The following is a 15,469-nucleotide window of genomic DNA, read 5'->3' on the forward strand; positions in this document are numbered from 1 at the left end:
AGCTGGACCAAAGGAGGTTCCATGTAAACATAAGGAAAAGCTTTTTCACTGTGAGAGTGAGGGAGCACTGAACAGGCTGCCCAGGGAGGTTGTGGAGTCTCCTTCTCTTGAGACTTTCAAAACCCTCCTGGATGTGTTCCTGTGTGACCCTCCTCTGGCAGGGGGGGTTGGACTTGATGAGCTCTTAAAATCCCATCATTTCCAGTATTACAAACTACTACTGCAATGTAATAATTCTCATTGGCATTAATTTTGTTACAACTCCACAAATTGTTTATATTACTTTTAATCATTTGAAAAGGATCATATGTTTTATTTGAGAAGATACTTTTGGTCTTCCTCACTAGAAACATATTCACAAGGATGCTTCTCAATACTGAAAAGACATAAAATAAAGAACTTTTCCAGAGTTATTGACTATTGAATGAGTGGCATATCTGTATTTAATATCATTTAGGAAGTAATGATAGTTTTTTATAATTTGAGGTAAGTTAAAAATTAACCTTTATTTTTACAGCGCAGCAGAAGACACATTGTTGGATACTTCGAGCAAAAAGACTCTGACAATTACAGAACTTTTGAAAGAGTAGCAAATATTTTGCATGATGATTGTGTATTCCTGTCTGCCTTTGGGTAAGTTTTAACATTTGTTAATTGCATGACTTTTTTGTTGGAATTATATTACAAAGTTGTATATAATGTAATTGAATGGACTTCTTTAATACTTTGTGTGGAATTACTGGAGATAGATGAGAACACTGTGAGAGAAAGATTGCAGGGAGGGGGAAGAGAACTCCTTGTAGCCTTAATGCTTTCTGTGAAATCCATCTTGGATTTTTTCATTTTTTCACTCCTTGTCAGTATAGTTTAAATGCCACTGAGGCATTTTTAGGGGGAATGCAAGACAAAACCCCAAAATCTACTTCTTCAGAGGGAGAGGGGAACAAGTAGGGAAGAGTCCAAAAACTTTTCAACTTCTTAAATTTTCTTTCTTTAAAATATGGCAATTTTTATAGAGTTTTTTCCTTCTTTTTTTGAGGATTTAATTTATTTATTTATTTTTAAAAAGAATAATTAAGTAGTTGCTTGCTCATTTCCTCTAAATGTTAGGGAAGAGAACCTTGTTCCAAAATGCCTGATTTCTGTGCCTAGATCTGGTTAGTGTGAGTTCTGGTCACAGTTAAGAAAGGTGATTGTATTGATGAGCTACATAGTATCAATCTAGAAGAACGACCTACAGAAATTCAAATTTCTCCTTGTTACACAGATTTGCAGCAATATTTAAAAACATTAGAAGATCTTCACTGGAGGAAGAAGAATAAATTGGGAGTGATTGATTCCCTTTTTGAGTAGCATAATAAAATGCCATTATAGAGCCTTTCTGCAGTGTTTAGTGTGCCAGCACCAACCAATTTAAAGTGACTGTGCCTTAGTGTGAATGCAGTGGTTTGTAGTCTACCCAGAGCTGCAGGATCAGGAATTTGCATAGGTTTTACTGGCTTTTATACCATATGCAGTTGCCATAAGCCTTTCTTGAATTGGATGCAGTGAAGAGTAGCTGAGAAACGAGAAGAGGTATCAAGGCAGAAAATGTGTTGTGTTTGAATAAAATTTGCTGTCAGTCACTAATGCCTTTTCCATTATGTTTCAAAAATACAGAGAGTGTTTGTAGTGTCTAGGAGTACATGTGGCTTTCCTTTTCTTCACTTCCCAGTTAAGTATCCTGTGACTGTGCAAGCAGCCTTGACAGTGAGAAAATAATCACATCAAATCTGGTCTGTAGGGCTCTCAGTCTTATCCCCAAAGAGTGGTCATTACCTCAGAAGTTTTCTGATGAATGCATCCATGCTTGTTTGCAGAGCAGTCAATCTGAATTATAAAGCCAGAATTTTAAATTACTTTTTGTGCCCTCATATGACTTTCCATTCTTTTTAGGAATGCCTTATTTCGAAAACTGTTAGTAGGATAACAATATTTGTAAGATTTTATCTTCTGGTGTTTGAAACTGTTTGTTTTCAGTTTCATATTTGTCACCTTTGTATAACGAGAAATATTTTCCCAACACTCAGTGGTTGTTAGATGCAGTTCTTGAGTTAGTTACTGTTGGGTTTTCTTTTTTTCTTTTTCTTCTTTAGATACAAGCTATAAGCATTGGAATATTATGGGGTTTGGTTATTTCTACAGATTGCACAGCAGGCTTGTCATTATTCTCTTCTTCAGACTCCCATTCCCTTTCTTGCCTGAAGCTGTTAGTGTTTGAAAGTGCAGCCTTACAGACAGCAACCTTGGAAACTAAATGTTGTCATCTCTGAACAGCTCTGGCTCTTGAGCATCCTAAAAAACTATATGTGAAAAGAGTTCTGAGGGAGATACTGGCTATGTAACAGTATTTTTTTTAAATTCAGATTAAGTATAGCAAAATGTTTTATGGGGAGCTGTCCCTGATCAGTTGAACTCTTCTGACTGAGTGGGAATGGCTTTGTGCATTCAGCCAGAGCATAGGCTGTAGATAATTCATGGAAAAGACTGACACATCTAGGAACTGTTTGGATTTTATGTTAGCAAGCAAAGAGGAAGGGGGATTTGTGTGGTTCACCTTCTATGTTACTTCTTCAGGAAGAGATGAAATGCAAACTGAAGTGTTTCCATTTTGGTAGTTGTTAAAAAAGGTGTATCTTCAGGCATTTGGGATTTTCACTTCATGTCCCCACTTTATTTATCTGAAACAAATTGGTCACAACTGAAGCTACTGAAGTGGAAGAACACAGAAGAGGACCTTTTGAGTTCCAGCACAGGCTTACCCTGGAGCATATATTTCATTATAGATCATTGTTAATTCACCAAGAAGTGATTGGGCAGGTGGTTTCTGTGTCTTCACTTTCTTATTATTCAGTGAAGGACTGTTTGGGATCTGAGTGGTTTACCTTGATGCTGATGGTCACAAAGTCTGATTTCACATTATTGAGGCTGTCATCATGCCCAGGATACAAACATGCATTTTTAAATATACTTCTCTGAATTGGTGCAAATACTGACAGGTGTAGCACACTATGCAAGATAAAGGTATCTTTATCTTGTAAATGATAAGTTGGATCAAATGACATAAAACATAGATACGTTAAATCAAGCCTTATGTTACCTTTTATTTTTTCTTGGCCCTCTAAATTGTTCAGACCCATGGAAGATTTACCTTGTATTGCAGTGAGATAAACAGACATTTTTACTTCTCTTTTTTAGTTCCCTCATATGTTTCTCTGAATTAGTGTTCACCAATGCTTATACTCAATACTCAATAGTCTACAAAAAAGATACTATAGGAAGGTGGAACACTTAGCTAATGTTTCCCAGAGGTTGATATGCTTTTTTTTTTCCTAAAACAAAAAGAAATAGGTAGTTCATTTTATTCTTTTGTGCAGTCAGTCAGTTCTGTCTTGCTAACATGAGTTGCATTGGAACAGCAATGCAAGGCATTGAAAAAGAGAGGAGGCCCATTCCAATGTCTGAAAGTGTTAGAAAGGTTTATTTTTGTTGAGAACTTTCTTTTGTTACATTTTTTCTATCATCTCCTGTGTTGGATGCTGAGCTCTCCCCATTTGTTTGAATAAGAGATGATGATTTTGGGGGTATACAAGATAGCAGCTTTCAGGGCTCTCTGTTGTGACTGGGATTAAGGATTAGAGGCAAGGGAGGAGCTCACCAGGGTGACCACACTGAATACCAAGAAGGAACTGCATGTGTTCTTTGGGTACACAGATACCATATCATCAGTGGTCAGAAACTGTGTGTGACTCTCCAGATCTCTTTTGAGGGTAAAATGGGCAGTGTGGCCTTATTTTCTTTACGTTTTCTCATTGACCATGCTGGTAGAGCACCTCAAAGGCTTCTTTATCAGGGTAGGTAAGATGTAAATTTCTAGTGTAAACAATGGATCAGAAAGAGGAAATGCAAACAAGAATCCACCTTTCTTTCCTTTCCTCCCTTAAGAATAGGTATTTAATTTTTTAAAATTTATTATATTAATCCATTAACAATTTTTGGTGATGTTCTCTTATCCAAAATTGTACTGGCATTCTCAGCATTTGCCCTTTGATGCCTTTAGTCCACACTTCTAAGGTATACATCTTGCTGACTCCCTTAATGCCCTCTTATCCAGCCAGGCCAAGTTGCTGGGGAGTCACTTCACAGTTTCCCATAAAGATCAAGGATTTGAATTCTCAAATTTTGAAGGGGAGAAGAAACATTAAGTTCTAGGGTAGCAAGTGAAAGTATGATTTTTGGTATCTCAGTGATTTTGTTTGTCTGTACCAAGACATGCTTACTGGTTGGTTTGTTGTAGGGCTATTTCAAAAGCAGAGAGATTTAGCGGAGACAATGTAATCTACAAGCCACCAGGGGTAAGTGTGAATTCTGTGTTTTATTCTGCTTATTCTCCTTAGATGTGAATATGAACTTGTGGATACTATATTCAGATCACTCAGCATTTTACTGCATCTCAAATCATAATTTTATTTCATCACTAAATAGTGTGAGGAAATAGTGTTATGGGAAGTAGCGTTTCTGAGTCAGTGAAAAAGATCTGTCTCATTACTAATGAAGTGCACAAAACCTAAAGCTGTCATTTTAGAAGTCAGCATCCAGAAGTGTGGGGTGGGTTCTTAGCAGCACAGTCCACTCCTGTATATGTGTTCTGTAGAAGACTTAAAAGTCTGAAGTTCAGCAACTGGTGTACCTCATGTTTTTCAAAGCAAGTGCCAATTAATAAGTATTTCTCTTGACTGTCACTTGCCTGTCTTGTGTGTCTTAGCCCACAAAGGCTGAGACATACTATCTTAATTAAAAAAAAAAAGGAATTAGTAAAATTAAGTGCATGTTAACAAACTCTAATACACATTGTAAATGGAAAAATTCAGAAGAAAATCCACAAACATTGCTTTTTAGAAACATAGTATCTGAAAATCTGCTCCTTTCTCAAATCTAATATATAAAAAATTACTGTTAAAAAAAAAAAAAAACCAACAAAAACTTAATGGGGAAGATACTTTTTCAAACCTTTTTCTGCAAACACAGAATTTACTATGTCACCTAATTGACATGGTGTTTCTGAATTAAGGTGTGCTTAATCATGGCCACAGCTTGCAAAGTCATGCTTCAGTTCATGGTAACCAAAATTGTAATTACATTAAAAGATGGCAGCACTGAATTCTGCATTCAAACTACTAGCAAATCAAGGAAGGCTGTTATTTACTCCTCTCTCTTTGGAATATGTGAAAAACCTGTTTCACATTCATTAGGAGGGTTGGGGTTTTTTTTGTGAGACTTTAATTATCAACATGAAGCAGTTTAATATCTGTGTTTTTAGTATAAATCTAAATTATTTTTTTTAAAATGTTGAGATACTATTTCTCAACATAACAGAAGTTTAAATAGCCTTTATTTGGAGCATCCCTAATTTGGAAACAAAGTCTCTTTTAAGCTTTTCTAAGTTAACATACAAAGTGAAGTGGACTGCATAAGTGCTCATATATATTTATTTTCCTGTTGTATTATGTTACATAATTAAGAGAAATGTCACACGAACAAGAGTTGCATATTGGTGTAAGACTGACTTTCAATATTTATATGGATATTGTTACTTTACTTCAGGTAGGTAATGTTCTTTGTAGGTAGCAATGTCATTTTTATTGTTTCTCAACTACTGTATTTTTGTTTTCAACAGGAAAATGCTCCAGATATGGTGTACTTAGGTTCACTGACCAATTTTGATTTGATTTATGCATGGACACAAGATAAATGTGTACCACTTGTTCGAGAAATTACTTTTGAAAATGGGGAGGTAAGAAGCTTTTTGCCATTCTGCTTTTGTGGTATCTTAATGTTTTTAGCTTCATATGCTATTTCCCTTGGCTTTCTTCTTTTAGTTGTAATTGGTAAGAGAATTTGGGGTTTTGTTTTAAATATTTCTATTCTTATCGTTATCCTCATTTTTGTTTAAAGCTTTGCTGTTTTCCTTTGTAACTTACTCCTTTCATCTATTTCCAACTCCATATTGTAACTTAAAAAAACAAAATAAAACAAAACCACAACCAACTGGAGAAAAAGTCTTCAGAAAATCAGCAATTTTGTAGGATCTCAAAAGGACTGTTTGTACATAGCGACAGCATCTGCCATAAACTCTAGTGAGGTTTGTAACAAATTTCAGCACTTTGTCTGCTGGATTAGAAACCAAATAATCAGTCACATGATTCATCCTCTCTTTGCACACTTAATTTTCTATCCTGAATCTGCAGTGTATATAATGCTGCTGTTCTGGGCAAACACACAGCTCTTTGGGTTATGTGACAGAAGGAGGGATAGGGTGAAATGCACAGAATGGCTTCTAGTCAGCCCCACTAACCTGTATTGGAAACTTCTGATAGTTAAACAAATTTTAATTCTTCATTTGGTACTCAATATGTAAAAGACACTACATGTTAACATATTTAGAAGTGTGTGGTAGATTTCAGTGTATTTTTCCCATGGTGGAAAATTAGATTCTGAGCCTTAGAAGCCAGAGTTCATCACTGTCAACTTGCACCACATTGTGTTGTGTTTTTTCTGGTTGTTCCCTCAATCCTGTTTACTTAGGCAGGTATTTGCAATTCCAATGTGACATTTTGTCTAGGAGCATTTGTGTAAAAATTTCAGTGCTCGCAACAGTACCCAAACAAATATAAATGTGCCAAAACTGAGATACTTCCTGATGAGATTGTAGAGTATTTAAATGGACACTTAATGCACAGTGCACAGTGTTACAGGGTAAAAAGATGAAGTGCTGTAGCTGTTAAGTATTTATTGAACTAGAATACTGTAGAAATAAGAAAGTCTGTGGTAGGATTTTTAATCTTTAAGCTAAATTGTAAAATCTAAATTGACCTCTGTAAACTGCTGGCAGGTTTTCCCTCATTTTCTTTCCTAATGTTTTCATTATCTGATAAATGTCATGGGCATGCTAGCCAGGAAGATGCCTGATCTGAAGAGAGTTAATCATTGTGGCTTTAGTCAACACAGTAGCTGAACTCTGAAGCAAGCTCTTTTGCTTGAAAAGATTGTCCATTTGAGAGAGAGTCCCTGTACTTTATGAGAAAGTCTGTTGGGATCAGTACTACCATTCAGAAAATAATCACCATTTAACCTGTAATCAGTCTGTTTATTTTTATGTTGTATGGATACAGTGAACCATGTCTAATGAGTTTTTGAAAGGGTAAAGGATTTCTCAAAGGCATACAGAAATACTGCGGGCAGCTCAGATGTAATGAAAAATCTTTTGGTAGCCTCAGTGACACACAAGACAGTAGCTTTTGAGGGAATACTTAAAAGCAAATGAAACCCCTATCCCACTTGCCACGTCCCAACCAGTAAGACATTCTGTGGAAGCTGGAACAGAAAAACAAAGGAAGGTACTTTATAGAAACCAGTTAGGACCAAAATTAGCAAGGCTTTCAAGCCAGTGTCCTAACAACCTTGTTTGGAGATGATTGATCTTGTTGAGTATAACACACCATTGCATAAGGGTTTTAACTATGCAGTAGGTGAAACTGAAGTTGTCCTTTTATCTGCTTGCAAGCAAGGGGGGAACCTAAAGCCAGAAAACCAACCTCTGCTTGGGAGCTCTCCCTCTGGAAATGTACCTGCTGAAACAAGTGAGAAACGCAGCCATAATCATAGTGGGGTGAAACAAGACTTATCCCTCATCCCCTGCTAGGCAAGGAGGCTGAGACCCAGACAACTTCATGTGTGTAAAAAGAATGAACAAACACAATTTAGTGGTTGGGTTAGGGAAGCTTGAGTTTTGTCATGAGCACTGGAGTCAATGAGAATCTTTGCAGTCAGCTGTTACACGACTGAACTTCAGTGGTACTTGATCATAACTGACACAGTTATGTCATTAGATTCTGCTTTTTTTTTGTTTTGTTTTTTTTTTCCCCAGAGTTTGTTTGTTTCTAGAATGGAATAATTCAAAGATACTCATTCATAGTGTTAGACTAAGAGAACAGCAAATTATTACATGAACCAGGCTGGGACTGAGTCTAGAATATGTGGTCAGCTTTTCGTAGCATTTAATACCACGCTGCTCAGGCCTTATTGCTGTTTCTATGAGGATGATGTGTTTTCTTGGAATTGGGGTATTTCTTTTGAACAAGTATTCCAGTACATGTGTATCCCTTCCCAAAACAGTGACAGTGAAATCCCTTCTTCTCTTTATGTGCTTTATATGACACGGAGGAAGGAAACAGAGTTTTATCACTTGGGCACCTTAGATGAAAGGTCAGCAGTTAACATCTTCTGTCCTGTTTTTTCAGCTGTTCTTAAACAGCTGTCTTCAAATCTTTCTGGATTTGAAGACTGTTGCAATCACTTACTTAAGTGCCCTTAAGAAATGAGATTTGTCACTTGTTTTCTATGCAGGAACTGACAGAAGAAGGTCTTCCTTTTCTCATACTTTTCCACATGAAAGATGACTTGGAGAGTTTAGAGAAATTCCAGCAGGAGGTTGCACGACAGTTAATCAGTGAAAAAGGTTCGTAGTGGCTCCTACTACTTCTTGGGTTTACTGGTATAATTTTTTTCAGAAAAACTCAGTGGAAGCAAAGGCCAAAGAGAATCCTACTTCTAAAGCTCTTGAGTCTGAAGCTTTATGTACTTTTGATAGTGAGGACTGACTCCTGGAAATTTTTGACATAGATACTCATCCGCATATATTTACATGTGTACATGTATATAAATTGCATGTATTTACATGAAATATCTATTTCAGAAATCCTTGTCTAAGTGATTTTGAGGGCATTAAACAAAATTTCAGTTTGTACTGTGACCAAGAAGACTTTAAGAAAAATCTGTTAATTTGGTGGCGTTAGTTATTAAAATCTATTTAGTTATTAAAAATCTAGTTATCATTAGATATACAGTTAGTTAGTTATCATCTTTTAGTTATATATTGTTAGTTATTTAAGTCTATTTTCAAATTTTGCACTTTGTGTCTCTCTAATACTTCCACCTTTGTGATACTTACAGAAGTGTTTAGGGTTTCAAGTTAATAATAAAAACTTAGCACAGATTTTTGTCTGCTCCTAAATTTCAGGTACAATAAACTTCCTTCACGCTGACTGTGATAAATTCAGGCACCCTCTCCTTCACATCCAGAAGACTCCAGCAGACTGCCCTGTTATTGCCATTGACAGCTTTAGGCACATGTATGTCTTCCCAGACTTCAGTGACTTGCTGTAAGTATTTTTCTTTGTGCATTTTGATTTGAGAACAAAAAAAATGACACACTTTTGTCAGTATTGCAAGAGGAGGCAATTAAATCTGGGATAGATAAGATTGCCTATGTATGATCTAATGTCAGAGCTGTAAAGCAATATGGATTGGTGTGAAGCTATTTTTTAAATGGAGTTCATAGAATCATAGAATGGTTTGGGTTGGAAGGGACCTTAAAGATCATCAAGATCCGACCCCCCTGCATGGGCAGGGACACCTCCCACTAGACCAGGTTACACTGCTTTATGCAAGAAGTGATTCTTGTATTAAGTTTTTAGATGCTGTCCTTTTTATTTTTTTGCTATTTTCCATTAGGCATTTGGAGCTCAGCATGGTATTTTTAGTAGTGGTCTGGATACATCAGTTAATTCTAAAAGGTTTAAAATACTACAAATGTTTTAAGTTCTGTGTTATGCAGAGACTACTGTAAAACGCACCATGGAAGAATTCCCAGCTTGCTGGTTTGGTTTCTCCTGCTGTGCAATTTCAGACTTCCTGCATTATTCTAAACCTGAAAAGCTGGCAAAGCTTGTTGTGTGGGTTTCTGAAATTTTCCATATGCAGCCCGGAAAATGACTGATCAATGGGATGTTATCTGGAGAAAACGTAAGAGAGAAGTATCAGGGTCCAGAGGCAAAATGCCACTTTGATAACTCTCTTCACATCAGCCTGTCACTTCGTGTTGTACTGACTGGGGAGCAGATGTTCTGTCTCTTGGTGGTTCAGTTGAGGAGTGAAGATGTGTGTTATTTTAAGGTGCTTTCAGTGTGAGACAAGTGTTTTGTCTTTATCTTCAGGGTTTTTTCAACCCCAGTTTCTGCCTCTTAGGAGGTGCCTGCATGTACACTGCTTGTTGAAGTCCTGGTTAGGATGCCCAGGCTTTGAGACTTCAATTTTTCCTAATTTCATTTTTGTGAAAGCCAAGGATTTCAAAGCTCAGATTTAGCATGCAGTATGAATGTAACCCCATGTCTAAATCTGCCATTCCAGCAGACATTTTTCTATCTGAAATATTGACAAGAAAAGAGGGTTCCAATGTAGCATCTTCCCATAGCTCTCCTCAGGCTTACTCTTAAAATATAGTCTCTGTTTGATACATCTCAAATAGTCCTTCTCAAATATAAGCTACATGTATGGAAACTCTGATAGTGATTGTTTTCCCCCTGTTCCCATTTCTTTGGAAGGCCATGTTCACTACATGTGCCAGTTTTAAAAAAATATGGTGGGATACTTGAATTTTGAAACCACTCTCTTTATTGTGTCTTCTGAAAACAGACCTAAAATAAATTATCTCTCATAGGAAAATAGAGATGTTTAGGTTCCCTGATTGATTCTTATACCTTCTGTGCCTGTGAAACATTATCAGAATATAAAAACTACTTGCTTGTTTGCCAGTTGCATAAAAATGAAGATGAGAAAGAGATGTCAGGATTGTAGACAGTTGCTTAATGATAAATAATTGCTCAACCTTACTCTAGGAGATTGAGCCATACAAATACCTAACAAACAGTTTGGAAACAAGGAGAGTTTTGGAGCTCCTGGGGTGATTATTCTTTTTCCTGTATATATGGTTTTGGTTTTGTTTGTTCTGGTGTTTGGGGGTTTTTTAAAATAATTCTGAGACTCATCTAACTGCAAGGATTTCTGCCATTCCAGTAGTTTCTGGTCTCTTTTACAAACTGGATTCAGTCTGTCTCTTGTAATCTCAGTGCTGCCACCAACCAATAGGGTTTTTGGATATGGTACCTTGAGAGCTGGCCCATTAAAAAAAATATTTCTTCTCTCTTTAAGGAGTTACCTTTTTGGAAAATAGCCACCTCATGGACCACAACTAAATATTTTGCCCTCATCCTTTGGCCTCCTGTTGTTCCAGGTTGGAAATGATAGCAGGGAGTGTTCAACAGATCAGTTCTCAGGGAGAACTGGCTGAGCTCCAAGAGGCTGGGTGCACTGAATTTCTTTGCTGTAGTTAGAAGAGGTTGGAGGGGAGTTTAACCAGCAGTGTGCCTGAGCTAGAACAAGGCAGGAGCCCAAAATAAAGCAAGGAGCAGTGATTCTGTTGTCACTGTATACTGTGCTGGAATGAACCTTCTTCTCTCCACCACTATTAATTCCTGAGCTTGCATGGGAAGCCAAGAGACTGCTCAAAGTACCACTGTAATACTGAGTAGTTGCAGATATTGCTGTAGTGACACCCTCAGGCTCTATGTTACACAATGTTTTATCCATGGAGTTCTCTCATCTGAAAGACTTGTGATACTTACTCCCTTCTTCCTAAATGTAGTAATTGGTCTGATGAAAGACTGCCTGCAAAGCCTGGCTCCATTCATACATTACCTTAGATAGCACGCATAGTGCTGACATTATAGTTTATCTCCTCTTTAATACTTATTAGATTAACTCTTAATTTTTAAGCCTTTCAGCCTATTTGATGCTTCACAAATAAGACTGGTTGCTGCAGTTTTGCACGTTTGCTGCGGGTGACAGTAGATGATCTCAGATTAGATTTACATTGCTATCCTCTTAGTGCTTATCTGCAGTGCACACGCAGTTGCTCAGGCAGCAGAGAGCCTTTCAAAGAGGCTGTGTCAATACCCCTGCCCACCTGTCATTTGTGTCTGTGAACTGTGCATTTGGAACCTGCTGTTCCCCCTTACATTCTGGTTAGTGGGGAGCTGAAGTGAGTCTACAATGAAGTTATCAGCTAGTACACCTCTGTGGGAGTTCCTGAAAGGATGAAAATCCTTGCTGTGTTCTCAAGAGACACTGGGAAGAAAAAGAAACTGGTAGGATGCCTTCACAAGCCATTTGGCTTCCTGTCCTCTACTAATCACCTAGAAGTGGACATAGTGTGCCAGATAAACAGAAGCTGTCTGCTCTAAACAGTGCACTTTAAGTCTGCCGTGTTTGGATTTAACTTGTAATAAATGTGTGGATGTTTCTGTTGGATTTGTTCCAGAGTTCCAGGTAAACTGAAGCAATTTGTACTAGACTTGCATTCTGGAAAATTGCATAGGGAGTTTCATCATGGTCCTGATCCAACTGATGTAGCACCTGGTCAGGTAAGGTTACAACAAATACATTTATTTTGGCCATTTAATAAAGATATCTATTTATTTATTACTTCTTGTCAGAGCTCTATTTTCTAATATGCTTGTACTTTTAACTTCAGTCTCCCAAAGGAGGAATCAGTTTTAGAAGCATAGTTTGCCTTGAAGAAGGGAACAGTATAAGAACAGAATTTTTCTCCTCTGAAACAGAAAATTTTGAGCTAGGGAACTGTTCTGTGCTCGCAGAGCTTACATTCTCATGTGATTTAATGGCAAAAACTAATTATACATCATAGATGCATTATTTCCCACACAACACACTATGAAAGGGTGCTTCTAAGGATTCAGTGTTTTCTGGATTTACTGATAGTCACCAGTCCAAGCATATGGCAGATCAGTAAAGCATCATCAAAAGACTGATAAGCAGTAATAGAACTTACCACTTTAATTAATGCAGTTAACAAGTAGCATTAATAGTGGTCACAGGCTGCATGCATCAGTTTGGATTCCTCACTGATCTGATCAAAGGTGTCACACTTACGTGCCTGGAAGTCACTTCTGGGATCTCATCAGGAACACAACTACAAGATCCTTCTCCATGCAAAACTCCAGATCACCTCAGTGTTTAGTTTAATCCAACAGGCAGAAAGGAAAGGACATTACCACCCCCATTGCCTCTGTTTAGCTCGGTCTTCTTTGTCTTGATAATCCTTGTATTTTCTTGATATAGCACTCTGCTCATATTTGTGGTGCCGTGCTGAAAAGTGCAAATGTAACAGCCTGTCAGGCAACCTTCTCATTACCTCAGGCACTCTCTAAATAAGTAACTGCTTTTAAACACTTCTTTCATTATTTGATGCTTTTTCTAGGGCTCAGAGAGCCCTGTTGGTCCCAGAGAAGACCTGGTGCCCTTGTCCTTGACCCCACTTGACCTTGAGGTTCTTTGGGCCATCCCAGAACCTATGGATGAGGGACAGAGATAACTTATGGCTACAGGCTCATTTTCCTAGCCATCTGTGGGATGTGGTAAGGGGTGGCTCTGTGCTAAGCTGCATGACTGCAGGCTCCTGCTGTCCTGCTCAAAATTAAAAGATTTCAAGCATTGAAAACCTGGAGGGTTTGCCTTGGGCCAGGGGAATGACTGCTTTTAAATGTTGCCATGACTGGCTGTGAAAACATACAGGCTAAATTGTCTTAGCAGCAAATCATTTAGCTGGTTAACTCCTTGTGTTTCTCAGGAATTCATTAAACAACCAGAATTCAGGTCTAGGGAAGTGCAGAAAACAGAGCTGGAGACTGAGGTGTAGGCCAGGGAGTTGGTCAGCTCAGAGCTATGCCAGAATGTGTGAGGAAGAGACACTCCAAGGCAGCTGCAGGCTGGGTTCTCCTGCTTATCTGGGTACAGGATACTTGCCTAGAGCTGCAGGGTCACTCTTGTCTCCATTTGACCTTGGGAAATGCACAAAAAAGCTGGGATGTTGGCTTCCTTCTCCCTGCATGGCGTCCTGCCATCTTGTGGAGGATGAGTGATGGCAATACTGGCCTTAACTACACTGGAGCCTGATGACTTGGGTCTTGGAGGTCTCTTGAAGTGCACACTTGGTTTGTTTTTAGTTTCCAGTGTTCATTGAAAACAAATTCTAAAATGCTTTGTTAGTGACATCAGTTTCCTCGTGTTGTGCCTCAATAACAAGCACGCACCTTCAAAGCAGGTGGTGCATAGACTCAAAAAAATGGGGTATGTTTGAAATACTTTTAATTCACTGGTCCAGAAACTTTAGTGATGGCCACCACATTAGAGGTTTGCCAACAAAAGGTACTTAAGCACTGATGGTGCTTAATTAATTGATGTACATGTGCACACTCCACCTAGATCAGGCTTTTAGGATGTGCCTTTTAAAAAAAACAAACAAACAACAAACATACCCAAACACTTCAATTTGTGAGAATGCTGGACATGTGTGCACAGTCATCAATAAGGTCAGAAGTTCATTTAATGGAAGTGATTATTAACTGAATCTAACAAGCAATTTTATGGTTTGTTCTGTTTTTCAGCCAATTCAGGACTTAGCAAGCAGCCCACCAGAGAGCTCATTCCAGAAACTGGCACCCAGCGAACATAGGTACACCTTATTGAGGGAAAAAGATGAACTTTAAAAACTTGAAATAATCTTGCAAGCCTTTCAGACAGCAGCATTGACTTCTGTGTGGTGGAAATAGTAAACCTATATTTTCATAATTCTATGTGTATTTTTATTTTGAATAAACTGAAAAATAATTTTTTTCTCCCCAGGCTTGTAAATACATTTGTTTGGTGGGTCATTCTGTACAGTTCAAACAGTACGTTCCTAATGCTATAGTAAAATATCAGAGACCCATCCAGACTCTCGATCTAACTCTGTTCTGTAAAACTTTTATAATCCAAATGAAGGTATCCTTGCCAGAGACATGCTGTTAACTTGCACTATCCCATTAAATAGGACTTTTGGGTTGTTTTCTGTGTAACCTTGGTAGTATGTGCTTTTTCTTCTTCTTCATGTGAACAGCTATCCTGGTAATCTATTTCTTTGTCACATTTTTCTCCAACTTAAGAGGGTCTTCTATTCTGGATACTTGGGAGGGGAATAAATTAAAGTTTTACAGAATCTCGTGTGGTGCTTCACTGGCTGTAAACATCTAAGCAATTAAACAATTCTGACTATTAAAATACCAAGTAAGGAAAGGAAAGGTTTTAATGATGATGTCTGTACTCTGAATGAAAGGGCTGTATTTACATCGCTATGTGTTACAATTAGTCTTGTTTGTTTGCTTGTTTGGGGTCCCTGCTTCCCTGCCAGACAGTTATTTCTGAACAATCACTTCAAATTTTCCATTACTCTTTTTTGTCTGGCTTCTGCCTTGTTTATTGCATATTCTTTGAATTCTGCTCTGAAGGATTCACTGCTTTCCTTGTGGGCTTTTCTGTTGTGCACAATGCCAGAACATGAGTTCTTCTCGATGAACCTTCAGGTTGCTTGGTGAGGTGAATGCAGATAAACTGTAAGATGGAAAAATACCTGTTAATTTGGGGCGTGTTGCTGGAGATGAATTAGTATTGGATTTGTACAGTACACCTTACTACT

At 37.8% G+C, this 15,469-nt stretch overlaps 1 protein-coding gene across 3 annotated transcripts in view; it reads left to right on the forward strand.

Annotated features, from left to right (window-relative positions):
* ERP44 (endoplasmic reticulum protein 44) overlaps nt 1-14,992 on the forward strand; it is a 45,234-nt gene extending 30,242 nt beyond the window's left edge. For all 3 annotated transcript variants that reach the window (XM_071736954.1, XM_071736951.1, XM_071736953.1), the window contains 7 exons: nt 518-633; nt 4,337-4,394; nt 5,717-5,833; nt 8,446-8,557; nt 9,119-9,260; nt 12,257-12,359; nt 14,403-14,992. In XM_071736954.1, coding sequence (XP_071593055.1) covers nt 518-633; nt 4,337-4,394; nt 5,717-5,833; nt 8,446-8,557; nt 9,119-9,260; nt 12,257-12,359; nt 14,403-14,504 — 750 coding nt within the window. In that variant the 3' untranslated portion in view covers nt 14,505-14,992. The remainder of the gene's footprint in view (nt 1-517; nt 634-4,336; nt 4,395-5,716; nt 5,834-8,445; nt 8,558-9,118; nt 9,261-12,256; nt 12,360-14,402) is intronic.
* The last annotated feature ends 477 nt before the right edge of the window (nt 14,993-15,469 follow it).

This window comes from Heliangelus exortis, chromosome 2 (genome assembly GCF_036169615.1).
Source record: "Heliangelus exortis chromosome 2, bHelExo1.hap1, whole genome shotgun sequence".
Taxonomy (NCBI): domain Eukaryota; kingdom Metazoa; phylum Chordata; class Aves; order Apodiformes; family Trochilidae; genus Heliangelus; species Heliangelus exortis.